The 16,509-nt window shown below is 52.6% G+C and overlaps 1 protein-coding gene across 6 annotated transcripts in view; it reads right to left on the bottom strand.

Annotated features, from left to right (window-relative positions):
* LOC135550936 (adenylate cyclase type 2-like) overlaps positions 1-16,509 on the bottom strand; it is an 85,692-nt gene that overhangs the window by 7,365 nt on the left and 61,818 nt on the right. For all 6 annotated transcript variants that reach the window (XM_064982201.1, XM_064982212.1, XM_064982223.1 and 3 more), the window contains 10 exons: positions 16,324-16,364; positions 8,303-8,380; positions 7,927-7,993; positions 5,924-6,021; positions 5,684-5,768; positions 4,312-4,449; positions 2,376-2,480; positions 1,911-2,095; positions 1,528-1,642; positions 1,048-1,206 (listed from right to left, as the gene is read on the bottom strand). In XM_064982201.1, the coding sequence (XP_064838273.1) occupies positions 1,048-1,206; positions 1,528-1,642; positions 1,911-2,095; positions 2,376-2,480; positions 4,312-4,449; positions 5,684-5,768; positions 5,924-6,021; positions 7,927-7,993; positions 8,303-8,380; positions 16,324-16,364 (1,071 nt within the window). The remainder of the gene's footprint in view (positions 1-1,047; positions 1,207-1,527; positions 1,643-1,910; positions 2,096-2,375; positions 2,481-4,311; positions 4,450-5,683; positions 5,769-5,923; positions 6,022-7,926; positions 7,994-8,302; positions 8,381-16,323; positions 16,365-16,509) is intronic.

Genomic DNA, 16,509 nt, shown 5'->3' with positions numbered 1-16,509 from the left:
GCTGAGAGTAGGGGCAGTAGGAGTTGAGGACATTGATGTGGACTATGAGAGTGGCTGAGAGTAGGGGCAGTAGGAGTTGAGGACATTGATGTGGACTATTTGAGAGTGACTGCGTAGGGGCAGTAGGAGTTGAGGACATTGATGTGGACTATGAGAGTGGCTGAGAGTAGGGGCAGTAGGAGTTGAGGACATTGATGTGGACTATGAGAGTGGCTGAGAGTAGGGGCAGTAGGAGTTGAGGTCATTGATGTGGACTATGAGAGTGGCTGAGAGTAGGGGCAGTAGGAGTTGAGGACGTTGATGTGGACTATTTGAGAGTGGCTGTGAGTAGGGGCAGCAGGAGTTGAGGACATTGAATGTGGACTATTTGAGAGTGGCTGTGAGTAGGGGCAGTAGGAGTTGAAGACGTTGATGTGGACTATTTGAGAGTGGCTGTGAGTAGGGGCAGTAGGAGTTGAAGACGTTGATGTGGACTATTTGAGAGTGGCTGTGAGTAGGGGCAGTAGGAGTTGAGGACGTTGAATGTGGACTATTTGAGAGTGGCTGTCAGTAGGGGCAGTAGGAGTTGAAGACGTTGATGTGGACTATTTGAGAGTGGCTGTGAGTAGGGGCAGTAGGAGTTGAGGATGTTGCTGTAAGAATGCAGTGGCTCTGTCTCTACCATGCTGACACAAAGATGACATCACAAATCACAATTCCGATGAAGGGGCTGATTCATGGAGCTGTGGGTTGGTAGGTGGGGTGAGACAGGCACTGATATACGGTACAATGATCCATAGAAGTGGGACCGTCCTTACCCTGAGGGTTCCATCCCTTCACCACACTACTGGAAATCATAATAAACCATTTACGGGTCAATCCAAACAATTCCACGACTAAGTGTTTCCCACTAAGCTTTAGTGAGTGCAGGCCAGTGGAGATGGGACCCCAGTGCAGATAGGAGGAGGAGGAGGGAAGGATGAGTTGGACTCAGTCGACTACCAGTCATCCATCCTGGACTCCTACCTTGTACTTCTCAGTAAGTAAAGTGTTTGTGAGGAATCCCACCTCGTTCTTTTTATTCTCCCCAACAAACAGCGCAGCCACATGGGCCGGCAGCACGTTCTCCAGGAGCAGGCGGTTCAGGTTCTCCCTGGTCTCGATCTCATCCTGCTCCGTACGGTTCTTGTTCTTCAGAAGGAAGTCCTGGCGGAAGCATGACTCATTCTACAGGACAGAAGTGATGTGGTCATTTAGTAGTAAAAGGAAAGAGGTAGGGGAAGAGAGGGGTAGGGGAAGAGAGGGGGTAGAGGAAGAGAGGGGGGTAGAGGAAGAGAGGGGGGTAGAGGAAGAGAGGGGGGTAGAGGAAAAGAGGGGTCGGGGAAGAGAGGGGGGGTAGAGGAAGAGAGGGGGGTAGAGGAAGAGAGGGGTCGGGGATGAGAGGGGTCGAGGAAGAGAGGGGTCGAGGAAGAGAGGGGTCGAGGAAGAGAGGGGTCAAGACAATGAGAGGAGAACCGAGGCCAACAAAGAAGAGGAACATGTACTGACCTGTTGTGAGATGATGAGCATGGTGACCAGGAACAAGGTGATGTATATGCAGCTCATCACCTCAGGGTGTTTGACCAGCCCCAACGCTCTCAGGATGGTCCCAGAGTCCTCAGTTCTGGAACACAGAGCTCAGGGGTTAGAGGTAATCTAAAGTAAAGCTCAGTATAAACCAGGTAGGATATAGTACCAGGTGTTTGATGCACAGTACAGAACAGTGTTGGGGTCAATTCAGTAAGTGGATTGAAATTCAATTAATGAATTGAAACAAACTTCATAGAAAACAAATCAGAAATGACTTAATAATATATAAATGTTACTGAATCACTTCTTGAATTGAAAACTGAATCTACCCCAGGCCTGGTACACAACACACGCTATAGTACCTGTTTTCATTGAGTTGGTTGTAAAGCATTTGTCCATAGCAGCTGAAGAGACCAGCCCTGGCGCTGAGGATGATGATGTAGTAGGCTGTGGAGGCCAGGGTGAGGAAGACCACTTTAAGCTCAAAGCTCACCCTCAGGAACACTCCACAAGCTATGAGAGCCAGGATACAGCTGAACACAGAGTACTGAGAGAAAGATGGGGAGAGGGAGACAGAGAGAGAGAGCGAGAGATAATGAGTGAGGAGACCATGAAAACCATCAATGGAAAGTGCCAGTTCTTCATTTCAATGTTTATTATTTGTAATTGATTATATTTATTTGAAAATGGCAGAGTATATATTTGCAAACAATAAAAACACTGAAATTGAAAGTATAATTTCATAACTGTGTGTTGCAAGCGTGCCGTGCTCTATCAACTGAGCTACAGAAGACCTGTTAGTGAGGGATATTGTAGGCATCACTCACCGGCAGGTAGAACAGGCTGCCTGGATGCTGCTCACTGGAGTTGTTAGATGGAATCAGATCAGGGTTCCCATTGATATCACACGGTGACTTTGTCTGGATGAAGCACTAGAGGGAACAAGACGATTTCATTGACAGTCAACCGCTAAGTGGGTCTGACTCCGAAAACAATTTATTATTGGCATGTTATTGGCATGTCTGTTGATGACTTCATGTTCTTCTTACAATAAGAAGCTAATGCTCTTGTTGCTATAAAAAGTTGATGCAATTGCATGTACACGTTAGGGCATTCTGTTCTATGTTTAATCAGTGAGATAGTGAGTTGTTTTTTATTTGTTATTTTATTTCACCTTTATTTAACCAGGTAGGCTAGTTGAGAACAAGTTCTCATTTGCAACTGCAACCTGGCCAAGATAAAGCAAAGTATTGTGACACAGACATCAATATAGAGTTACACATGGAGTAAACAATAAACAAGCCAATAACACAATAAACAAGTCAATGACACAGTAGAAACAAAGAAAGTCTATGTACAGTGTGTGCAAAAGGCATGAGGTAGGCAGTAACTCTGTGTTGTTGTTTGTGTCACACTGCTCTGCTTTATCTTGGCCAGGTCGCAGTTGCAAATGAGAACTTGTTCTCAACTAGCCTACCTGGTTAAATAAAGGTGAATTATTTTTTTACAATAATAATAATAATAATAGGCCATAGGAGCGAATAGTTACAATTTAGCAGATTAACACTGGAGTGATAAATGAGCAGATGATGATGTGCAAGTAGAGATACTGGTGTTTAAAAGAGCAGAAAAGTAAATAGAATAAAAACAGTATGGGGATGAGATAGATAGATTGGGTGGGTTATTTACAGATGGACTATGTACAGCTGCAGCGATCGGTTAGCTGCTCAGATAGCTGATGTTTAAAGTTGGTGAGGGAAATAAAAGTCTCCAACTTCAGCGATTTTGCAATTCGTTCCAGTCACTGGCAGCAGAGAACTGGAAGTAAAGGCGGCCAAATGAGGTGTTGGCTTTGGGGATGATCAGTGAGATAAACCTGCTGAAACGTGTGCTACGGGTGGGTGTTGCCATCGTGACCAGTGAACTGAGATAAGGCGGAGCTTTACCTAGCATAGACTTATAGATGACCTGGAGACAGTGGGTCTGGCGACGAATATGTAGTGAGGGCCAGCCGACTAGAGCATACAGGTCGCAGTGGTGGGTGGTATAAGGTGATTTGGTAACAAAACGGATGGCACTGTGATAGCCTGCATCCAGTTTGCTGAGTAGAGTGTTGGAAGCTATTATGTAGATGACATTGCCGAAGTTAAGGATCGGTAGGATTGTCAGTTTTACTAGGGTAACTTTGGCAGCGTGAGTGAAGGAGGTGTTGTTGCGAAATAGAAAGCCGATTCTAGATTTGATTTTTGATTGGAGATGTTTAATATGAGTCTGGAAGGAGATTTTACAGTCTAGCCAGACACCTAGGTATTTATAGTTGTCCACATATTCTAGGTCGGAACCGTCCAGGGTGGTGATGCTAGTCGGGCGGGCGGGTGCAGGCAGCGAACGGTTGAAAAGCATGCATTTGGTTTTTACTAGCGTTTAAGAGCAGTTGGAGGCCATGGAAGGAGTGTTGTATGGCATTGAAGCTCGTTTGGAGGTTAGTTAGCACAGTGTCCAAGGAAGGGCCAGAAGTATACAGAATGGTGTCGCCTGTGTAGAGGTGGATCAGGGAATCACCCGCAGCAAGAGCGACATCCTTGATATATACAGAGAAAATAGTCGGCCCGAGAATTGAACCATGTGGTACCCCATAGAGACTGCCAGAGGTCCAGACAACATAACCTCCAACTTGACACACTGAACTCTGTCTGCAAAGTAGTTGGTGAACCAGGCGAGGCAGTCATTAGAAAAACCAAGGCGTTGGTTGCGTTAACTTACCAGGTTGAAGACTGCTAGGATGATGATGACCGCAGTGGTGATAGTGACCAGAGGGAGGCGCACACATGGCCTCTTGACCACTGCATCGGACACAGCAGGCAGCCACTGGCAGGATGACAACTTCTCCGGAAACAAGCGCTGAGGGGTGGGAGGAGCGAGGCATCCAGCCATGGGGGAGGAGTGGATAGGAGGGGGAGAGGGGAAGGGATGAGTGTGTATATGGGAGGTGAAATGCATGGGAGAGGAGGAGTGGATAGGAGGGGGAGAGGGAAGGGATGAGTGTGTATATGGGAGGTGAAATGCATGGGAGAGGAGGAGTGGATAGGAGGGGGAGAGGGGAAGGGATGAGTGTGTATATGGGAGGTGAAATGCATGGGAGAGGAGGAGTGGATAGGAGGGGGAGAGGGGAAGGGATGAGTGTGTATATGGGGGGTGAAATGCATGGGAGAGGAGGAGTGTATAGGAGGGAGAGAGGGGAAGGGATGAGTGTGTATATGGGAGGTGAAATGCATGGGAGAGGAGGAGTGGATAGGAGGGGGAGAGGGGAAGGGATGAGTGTGTATATGGGGGGTGAAATGCATGGGAGAGGAGGAGTGGATAGGAGGGGGTGAGGGGAAGGGATGAGTGTGTATATGGGGGGTAAAATGCATGGGAGAGGAGGAGTGGATAGGAGGGGGAGAGGGGAAGGGATGAGTGTGTATATGGGAGGTGAAATGCATGGAAGAGACAATGTGTGACTTACTAACACAGCAGCACTGAATGTTCAGTCTATTTTCAGAAAGACAGGATAATACACTGAGTGTACAAAACATTAGGAACACCTGCTCTTTCCATGAAATAGACTGACCAAGTGAAAGCTATGATCCCTTATTGATGTCTACTGTTAAATCCACTTTAAATTAGTGTAGATGAAGGGGAGGAGACCAGTTAAAGAAGGATTTTTAAGCCTTGAGACAATTGAGATATGGATTGTTTATGTGTGTCATTCCGAGGGTGAACGGTCAAGACAAATGATTTAAGTGCCTTTGAATGGGGTATGATAGTAGGAAGGTGTTCCTAATGTTTTGTACACTCGGTGTATCTCTGACTACTGAATGTAATAACTACACTGCCTGTCTGTCTGCACCATGGCATTGAGATGGTATGCACCAGCTGTCAATGGCCACATAACGTCAATGTACAACTTCACAAGAAAAGACCCAGGGATAGATGGAATTGCTTATGGATCCTAGCCAGAAAGCGTGTTTCCACTGTCACAGTAAGAAATACACACAGTACACACACAGTACCCCAACCCCACACACAGTCAACTTAGCCTTGCCCTGTCCAGAAATAGGGCTTGTTGTGACCTAAGCCTAAAACTCCCACTGACCTGCAGGTGACCTGCGAAACAGATGCCCAGGGTCAACAGGAGGACACAGGCCAGCACTCCAAACGACATTCCCAACATTTTGGAACTGAGGGATGAAGAAGGGAAAGATCCAACACTGAATCCCAAAAGTTCAAATAATGGTTGTCATGCCATTATTGTTTCCATGGTTTAAGAGGAACAACTATTATTACTACCGGTTGAGAAATATGTTTCTTATAGTCACAAGGGAAAATCACTCACTCTTTTGTCACAAACATCTGAACCACAAAGATGCAGAAGAAGATGAAGGTGGCACAGCCGATGTAGTGCTTGAACATGGGCAGATCAATGGCTCGGTACTGGGGAGGACAGAAGAAGTCATGTTTGAACCTCTCACAAATACTAAGTACACAGTTTTTACAGTATGTACAGTGCATCCAGAAAGTATTCAGACCCCTTGACCTTTACCACTTTTTGTTATGTTACAGCCTTATTCTAAAATTGATTTTAAAAAAGCATTTCCTTATCAATCGACACACAATACCCCATAGTGACAAAGCAAAAACAGGTTTTAAGAAATGTTTGCAAGTTTATTAAAAACAAAATAAAAATATTGCATTTACATAAGTATTCAGACCCTTTACTCAGTACTTTGTTGATGCGCCATTGGCAGCGATTACAGATTTGAGTCTTCTTGGGTATGACGCTAAAAGCTTGGCACACCTGTATTGTGGGAGTTTCTCCCATTTTTCTCTGCAGATCCTCTCAAGCACTGTCAGGTTGGATGGGGAGTGTCTCTGCACAGCTATTTTCAGGTCTCTCCAGAGATGTTTGATCGGGTTCAAGTCCAGGCTCTGGCTGGGCCACTCAAGGACATTCAGAGACTTGTCCCGAAGCCACTCCTACATTGTTTTGGCTGTGTGCTTAGGGCTGTTCATCTTTCCCTTGATCCTGACTAGTCTCACAGTCCTTGCAGCTGAAAAACATCCATACAGCACGATGCTGCCACCACCATGCTTCACCGTAGGGATGGTGCCAGGTTTCCTCCAGATGTGACGCTTGGCATTCAGGTCAAAGAAAACATCAATCTTGGTTTCATCAGACCAGAGAATCTTGTTTCTCATGGTCTGTGAGTCCTTTAGGCAAACTCCAAGTGGGCTGTCATGTGCCTTTTATTGAGGAGTGGCTTCCGTCTAGCCACTCTACCATAAAGGCCTATTTGGTAGAGTTCTGCAGAGATGGTTGTCCTTGTGGAAGGTTCTCCCATCTCCACAGAGGAACTCTGGAGCTCTGTCAGAGGGACCAAGGCCGTTCTCCCCCCGATTGCTCAGTTTGGCAGGGCAGCCAGCTCTAGGAAGAGTCTTGGTAGTTACGAACTTCTTCCATTTAAGAATGATAAAGGCCACTGTGTTCTTGGGGACCCTCAATGCTGCAGAATTTTTTGATACCCTTCCCCAGATCTGTGCCTTTACACAATCCTGTCTCGGAGCCCCTAGGACAATTCCTTTAACCTCATGGCTTGGTTTTTGCTCTGACATACACTGTCAACTGTGGGATCAATTGAATTTACCACAGGTGGATCATTTGTAGAAACATCTCAAGGATGATCAAAGGAAACAGGATGCACCTGAGCTCAATTTGAAGTCTCGTAGAAAAGGGTCTGAATACTTATGTAAAAAAGGTATCTGTTATTATTTTTAATACATTTGCTAAAATTTCTAAAAACCTGTTTTTGCTTCGTCATTATGGAGTATTCTTTGTAGATTGATGAGGGGAAAAAATGATTTAATCCATTTAAAATAAGGCTGTAACGTAACAAAATGTGGAAACAAGGAAAGGGGTCTGAATACTTTCTGAAAGCACTAAGAACAGGTGCGGTCTGTGTAGGCTAATCAGAGATAAAGAGATTGAACCAAAGAAATAGATTCCGATATAACATTTAGCATGTTGTAAGGGTTAGGAACTAAAATGTCATGTATGAATGTTTTTCTTTATACTGTATGTTACATAAAGACATTGCCATTGTACAGATGTACATGTTGTATATTAGGACAGTATAAGGCTCCTTTCCACAATGTATAGAGACCATAGAGTCTGTCAATTGATAGTTGCATGTAGTTATTCCAGAGACAACTGATATGTCTTTATATTGTATCTATAAGGTTCTAGAGATTTTCATTGTGGAGATGTACCTACTACAGTGTATACTAGGACAGCAATGCTCCTCTCAACAGTGTCTAGACAGCTCTGAGACAAACACTCACCTGTTTCTCCAGCTCTTTCTTAGGGAACCACACAGCCAGACTGCTAATCTCCTCAGACACCCACTGCCTGGAGGTCACATGGAGAGAGAGTGTGAGGAAAGTGTGTGAAAGAGTGAGTGGGTGTGTGTGAGTGAGTGAGTGCAAGCTCTCTATTTTTACAACTCAATATCTAAAATACATTTTCAGATTACTTTGACTCATCTTTGCCAATATTATTCCCAATTGGCTAAATAAGACTTTTCTCAAGGGATATGTTGGTGGCTAGGAAGATTAGATAACATTAGACCCTTCATTCTGAGTTCAGGCTTAAACTTGTAGTCCTACGTAGTGACTATTCTCTGAATGTCTTGACTATTTAGTGACTATAGAGACTCACTTGCTGCTGAGCTCATCAATGGTGGTGGTCATCTCATTGTGCAGCTCCTCATCAAACTTGCTCTTCTGGGACTTGTTCCTGTAAAACACTCAGACAATAAGGAAGAGGTAGACTAGCAGACACACAGAGGCCAACAGACAGACGCAGACCGATCGACACGCAGGCAGACCGACACGCAGGCAGGCAGACCGACAGACACGCAGACCGACCGACAGACACGCAGACCAACTGATATGCAGACCGACCGACCGACACGCAGACCCGACCGACACGCAGACCCGACCGACACGCAGACCCGACCGACACGCAGACCCGACCGACACGCAGACCCGACCGACACGCAGACCCGACCGACACGCAGACCCGACCGACACGCAGACCCGACCGACACGCAGACCCGACCGACAAGCAGACTGACCGACCGACCGACCGACCCACAGACAGACAGACCAACCGACACACAGACCCGACAGACTGGCACGCAGACAGACTGGCCCGACACGCAGACAGACCGGCCCGACACGCAGACAGACAAACAAACCAACCGACAAGCAGACAGACCGACCTACAAGCAGACCGACCGACCGACACGCAGACAGACAGACCGACCGACCGACACGCAGACAGACCGACCGACCGACACGCAGACAGACCGACACGCAGACAGACCAACCGACACGCAGACAGACCGACACGCAGACAGACCGACCGACACGCAGACAGACCGACCGACACAGACAGACCGACCGACACGCAGACAGACCGGCCCAACACGCAGACAGACAAACAAACCGACCGACAAGCAGACAGACCGACCTACAAGCAGACCGACCGACCGACAAGTAGACAGACAGACAGACCGACCGACACGCAGACAGACAGACCGACCGACCGACCGACACGCAGACAGACAGACCGACCGACCGACACGCAGACAGACAGACAGACCGACCGACACGCAGACAGACAGACAGACCGACCGACACGCAGACAGACCGGCCCAACACGCAGACAGACAAACAAACCGACCGACAAGCAGACAGACCGACCTACAAGCAGACCGACCGACACAGACAGACCGACCGACACGCAGACAGACCGGCCCAACACGCAGACAGACAAACAAACCGACCGACACGCAGACAGACCGACCGACCGGCCCGACACGCAGACCGACCGACCGACCGGCCCGACACGCAGACCGACCGACCGGCCCGACACGCAGACAGACCGGCCCGACACGCAGACAGACCGGCCCGACACGCAGACAGACCGGCCCGACACGCAGACAGACCGGCCCGACACGCAGACAGACCAACCGACCGACCGACACGCAGACAGACAGACAGACCGACCGACACGCAGACCGACCGACACGCAGAAAGACCGACCGACACGCAGACAGACCGACCGACACGCAGACAGACCGACCGACCGACCGGCCCGACACGCAGACATACCGACCGACCGACCGGCCCGACACGCAGATAGACCGGCCCGACACGCAGAAAGACCGACCGACACGCAGACAGACCGACCGACCGACCGACATGCAGGCAGACAGACCGACACGCAGACCGACCGACCGACACGCAGACAGACCAACCGACCGACACGCAGACAGACCGACCGACACGCAGACAGACCGACCGACCGACATGCAGACAGACAGACCGACACGCAGACAGACCGACCGACACGCAGACACACCGACCGACACGCAGACCAGCACGCAGACCAACCGGCATGCAGACTGACCGACACGCAGACAGACCAACCTACAAGCAGACCGACCGACAGACCGACACGCAGACCGACCGGCCCGACACGCAGACCGACCGGCCCGACACGCAGACCGACCGGCCCGACGCGCAGACAGACCGGCCCGACGCGCAGACAGACCGGCCCGACGCGCAGACAGACCGGACCGACGCGCAGACAGACCGGACCGACGCGCAGACAGACCGGACCGACGCGCAGACAGACCGGACCGACGCGCAGACCGACCGACGCGCAGACCGACACGCAGACAGACCGGACCGACGCGCAGACCGACCGACGCGCAGACCGACCGACGCGCAGACCGGCCGACACGCAGACCGGCACACCAACTGATACGCAGACCGACCAACCGACCGACACGCAGACCCGACCGACAGACCGACAAGCAAGCAGACAGACCAACCGACACGCAGACCCGACACGCAGCCCGGCCGACACGTAGAGACAGACCGACCGACACGCAGAGACAGACCGGCCCGACACGCAGAGACAGACCGGCCCGACACGCAGAGACAGACCGGCCCGACACGCAGACAGGCACGCATACAGACCCGCAGACAGACCGGCCCGACACGCAGACAGACCGGCCCGACACGCAGACCGACCGACGCGCAGACCGACCGACACGCAGACCGACCGACACGCAGACCGACCGACACGCAGACCGACCAACGCGCAGACCGACCAACGCGCAGACCGACCAACGCGCAGACACGCAGACACGCAGACCGACCGACGGCAGACGGACCGACGCGCAGACAGGCAGACACGCAGACCGACCGACGGCAGACGGACCGACGCGCAGACAGGCAGACACGCAGACCGACCGACGGCAGACGGACCGACGCGCAGACAGACAGACACGCAGACAGACCGACACACAGACAGACACGCAGACAGACACGCAGACAGACCGACCGACACGCAGACACGCACGCAGACAGACCGACACGCAGACCGCCCGCCATGCAGACGGACGGACCGCCCGCCAGCCACGCAGACGGACGGACCGCCCGCCAGCCACGCAGACGGACCGACCGCCCGCCACGCAGACGGACCGCCCGCCGGCCCGACACTCAGTCGGACCGCCCGCCCGACACTCAGACGGACCGCCCGCCCGCCCGACACTCAGACGGACCGACCGACACTCACAGACAGACCGACCGACACTCACAGACAGACCCACCGACACTCACAGACAGACCCACCGACACTCAGACAGACAGACAGACCGACACTCAGACAGACAGACCGACCGACACTCAGACAGACAGACCGACCGACACTCAGACCGACCGACACTCAGACAGACAGACCGACCGACACTCAGACAGACAGACCGACCGACACTCAGACAGACAGACCGACCGACACTCAGACAGACAGACAGACCGACACTCAGACAGAGACAGACAGACCAACACTCACAGACAGACAGACCGACCGACAGACCCGACACGCAGACAGACCGACCGACCGACACGCAGACAGACAGACCGACCGACCGACACGCAGACAGACCGACACGCAGACAGACCGACCGACACGCAGACACACCGACCGACACGCAGACCAGCACGCAGACCAACCGGCATGCAGACTGACCGACACGCAGACAGACCAACCTACAAGCAGACCGACCGACAGACCGACACGCAGACCGACCGGCCCGACACGCAGACAGACCGGCCCGACACGCAGACAGACCGGACCGACACGCAGACAGACCGGACCGACACGCAGACAGACCGGACCGACGCGCAGACCGACCGACGCGCAGACCGACCGACGCGCAGACCGACAGACCGGACCGACCGACGCTCAGACCGACCGACGCGCAGACCGACACGCAGACAGACCGGACCGACGCGCAGACCGACCGACGCGCAGACCGACCGACGCGCAGACCGACCGACACGCAGACCGGCACACCAACTGATACGCAGACCGACCAACCGACCGACCGACACGCAGACCCGACCGACAGACCGACAAGCAAGCAGACAGACCAACCGACGCGCAGACCCGACAGACTGACCAACACGCAGACCAACCGGCAGACCGTCAAGCAGACCGACACGCAGCCCGGCCGACACGCAGAGACAGACCGACCGACACGCAGAGACAGACCGGCCCGACACGCAGACAGACCGGCCCGACACGCAGACAGACCGGCCCGACACGCAGACAGACCGACCGACGCGCAGACCGACCGACACGCAGACCGACCGACACGCAGACCGACCAACGCGCAGACCGACCAACGCGCAGACACGCAGACAGACACGCAGACAGGCAGACACGCAGACCGACCGACGGCAGACGGACCGACGCGCAGACACGCAGACAGACAGACACGCAGACAGACCGACACGCAGACAGACACGCAGACAGACCGACCGACACGCAGACACGCACGCAGACAGACCGACACGCAGACCGCCCGCCACGCAGACGGACGGACCGCCCGCCAGCCACGCAGACAGACCGACCGCCCGCCAGCCACGCAGACGGACCGACCGCCCGCCCGCCACGCAGACGGACCGCCCGCCCGCCACGCAGACCGACCGCCCGCCCGCCCGACACTCAGACGGACCGCCCGCCCGCCCGACACTCAGACGGACCGCCCGCCCGCCCGACACTCAGACGGACCGCCCGCCCGCCCGACACTCAGACGGACCGCCCGCCCGCCCGACACTCAGACGGACCGACCGACACTCACAGACAGACCGACCGACCGACACTCACAGACAGACCCACCGACACTCACAGACAGACCCACCGACACTCACAGACAGACCCACCGACACTCAGACAGACAGACAGACAGACCGACACTCAGACAGACAGACCGACCGACACTCAGACAGACAGACCGACCGACACTCAGACCGACCGACACTCAGACAGACAGACCGAACGACACTCAGACAGACAGACCGACCGACACTCAGACAGACAGACCGACCGACACTCAGACAGACACTCACAGACAGACAGACCGACCGACACTCACAGACAGACAGACAGACCGACACTCAGACAGACAGACAGACCGACACTCACAGACAGACCGACCGACACTCAGACAGACAGACAGACCGACACTCAGACAGACAGACCGACCGACACTCACAGACAGACAGACCGACCGACACTCACAGACAGACCGACCGACACTCAGACAGACAGACCGACCGACACTCAGACAGACCGACCGACCGACACTCAGACAGACCGACCGACCGACACTCAGACAGACAGACCGACACTCAGACAGACAGACAGACCGACACTCACAGACAGACAGACCGACCGACACTCAGACAGACAGACCGACACTCAGACAGACAGACCGACACTCAGACAGACAGACCGACACTCAGACAGACAGACCGACACTCAGACAGACAGACCGACACTCAGACAGACAGACCGACACTCAGACAGACAGACCGACCGACACTCACAGACCGACCGCCCGCCAGCCACGCAGACGGACCGACCGCCCGCCCGCCACGCAGACGGACCGCCCGCCCGCCACGCAGACCGACCGCCCGCCCGCCCGACACTCAGACGGACCGCCCGCCCGCCCGACACTCAGACGGACCGCCCGCCCGCCCGACACTCAGACGGACCGCCCGCCCGCCCGACACTCAGACGGACCGCCCGCCCGCCCGACACTCAGACGGACCGACCGACACTCACAGACAGACCGACCGACCGACACTCACAGACAGACCCACCGACACTCACAGACAGACCCACCGACACTCACAGACAGACAGACAGACCGACACTCAGACAGACAGACAGACAGACCGACACTCAGACAGACAGACCGACCGACACTCAGACAGACAGACCGACCGACACTCAGACCGACCGACACTCAGACAGACCGACACTCAGACAGACAGACCGAACGACACTCAGACAGACAGACCGACCGACACTCAGACAGACAGACCGACCGACACTCAGACAGACACTCACAGACAGACAGACCGACCGACACTCACAGACAGACAGACAGACCGACACTCAGACAGACAGAACGACACTCAGACAGACAGACAGACCGACACTCACAGACAGACCGACCGACACTCAGACAGACAGACAGACCGACACTCAGACAGACAGACCGACCGACACTCACAGACAGACAGACCGACCGACACTCACAGACAGACCGACCGACACTCAGACAGACAGACCGACCGACACTCAGACAGACCGACCGACCGACACTCAGACAGACCGACCGACCGACACTCAGACAGACAGACCGACACTCAGACAGACAGACAGACCGACACTCACAGACAGACAGACCGACCGACACTCACAGACAGACAGACAGACAGACCGACACTCAGACAGACAGACCGACACTCAGACAGACAGACCGACACTCAGACAGACAGACCGACACTCAGACAGACAGACCGACACTCAGACAGACAGACCGACACTCAGACAGACAGACCGACCGACACTCACAGACAGACCGACCGACACTCAGACAGACAGACAGACCGACACTCAGACAGACAGACCGACCGACACTCACAGACAGACCGACCGACACTCACAGACAGACAGACCGACCGACACTCACAGACAGACCGACCGACACTCAGACAGACAGACCGACCGACACTCAGACAGACAGACCGACCGACACTCAGACAGACAGACAGACCGACACTCAGACAGACCGACCGACCGACCGACACTCAGACAGACCGACCGACCGACCGACACTCAGACAGACCGACCGACACTCAGACAGACAGACCGACCGACTGACACGCAGACAGACAGATGGATGCTGGTAAACCAGCCAAGATCATGCAGGTTATTCAGTCCCAGTGTGCTGTGCAGGGAGGCAACTGGTTTAGGCCATTCTCAGCATTAGTGGAAACAGAGAGAAGGGGGGTGGGTATGTGTCATTCATTCTATACTGTGTGTGTGTGTGCAGGATGTTGTGTGTTAGTTGAACTCGGGTGACTGAACAGGAGTCTCCCAGCAGTACCCCTGCTCTGTGCCCCCTGCCCCACCAGGAAGGAAACATACACACCGACACACAAAGACAGACACACACACAGACAGAGGCACACACACGGTATTTATAACAGCACATAACTCCAGTAGGAAAACAAAAAGACACTTTAAAAACTTAGTAGAGAGTGGTTACTATGCCCTGCTTGCTTTGTAAAGGTGTGGGAATCCATGTGATGCCCTGTTACACAGAAGAGGGAGGCTGCTCTAGGCAGTATGGGGGGGGGGGGGTGTTAACCCAGAAAGGGTTGGAGGTTAATGGTGCTGTGAAACATCAAGATTCTCCTCCTCTACTCAGAAGGGAGCAGTTGCGTTGTGAGCCATGCTGGCTCCACTCACTTATAGGTGCTGAGCAGAGGGGCGGGTGAGGAGAAGGGTTACTCTACAGACTCATCAAAGCTGTCAGGGACCAACAGTGAGAGATAGATACATTCAACATGGTGACATCATTGTCGCTGTATGGGACTGTTGTGTGTTGTATGTGAAGATTCATGTGTACTAAAACAACAAATGTCTGTCTCCGTAGAATGGATCAAATATTAATAAAGCTTGTATTGTAACTGAATAAAGAAACTATTTTGTTTTTATGAAACATTACATGAAGAGGGACTGTTCCTAACCAAATGAAAGAACACAGGAAGGGCCACCGACCACATCGGAAGCAACACAGCCGGTTCCTGTTAAGTGTCCATTCACAGTATCGGTGTCCACTAGAACCACAGCTGAGACAAAAGGTCTTTCGGGGCAATTTTCATATTTCCCTGTCCTGTCTACTGCACTCACGTGGTTCAGCTTTTGTCAGTAAGGAGGAAAAAGAGACAACTTCGAAGCCCTTTGCGACCAAACTTGATGACCTTATAAAAACTAAATGCGTTTGTGTTTTTATATACAATACGTGTAACATTAAGTGGACTTACAAATCGCTTAACATTTACTGTACAGTGACTGATCTGTTGTTTGTATTTGGTCATTCAAAAAAAAGAACTGGCTTCCTAAATACACCTCCACAACCATAAACAGCCACTGTATCAACAGACTGATGCATAGCAGGAGTACCAATCCAGTAAGGAGAGTCTGACGTCACCACTGACATGATGCCAGTTCAGGGCTCTTGTTAACATATAAACAAATGAACTCATCCTCTCCGTGTTCTCAGGCTTGACCTTCCGTACCTCTCAGTGATCTTCGAGTGAGTTGTGCGCAGAGGGATGTCCTATAATTTAAAAAAAAACAACTGTTGTTAGACACATCGTGCGTAAAACAGCAAGAAGTAAAGCAGCATTTAAATATGCCATCAACAGTCATCCACAGGAAATAGTGATGCTTGAAGCAATACATTTCAACCTGTTATGCTTGAT

The sequence above is a fragment of the Oncorhynchus masou genome, chromosome 1 (genome assembly GCF_036934945.1).
Source record: "Oncorhynchus masou masou isolate Uvic2021 chromosome 1, UVic_Omas_1.1, whole genome shotgun sequence".
Lineage (NCBI taxonomy): Eukaryota > Metazoa > Chordata > Actinopteri > Salmoniformes > Salmonidae > Oncorhynchus > Oncorhynchus masou.
This window is presented reverse-complemented; position numbering and strand designations above follow the sequence as displayed.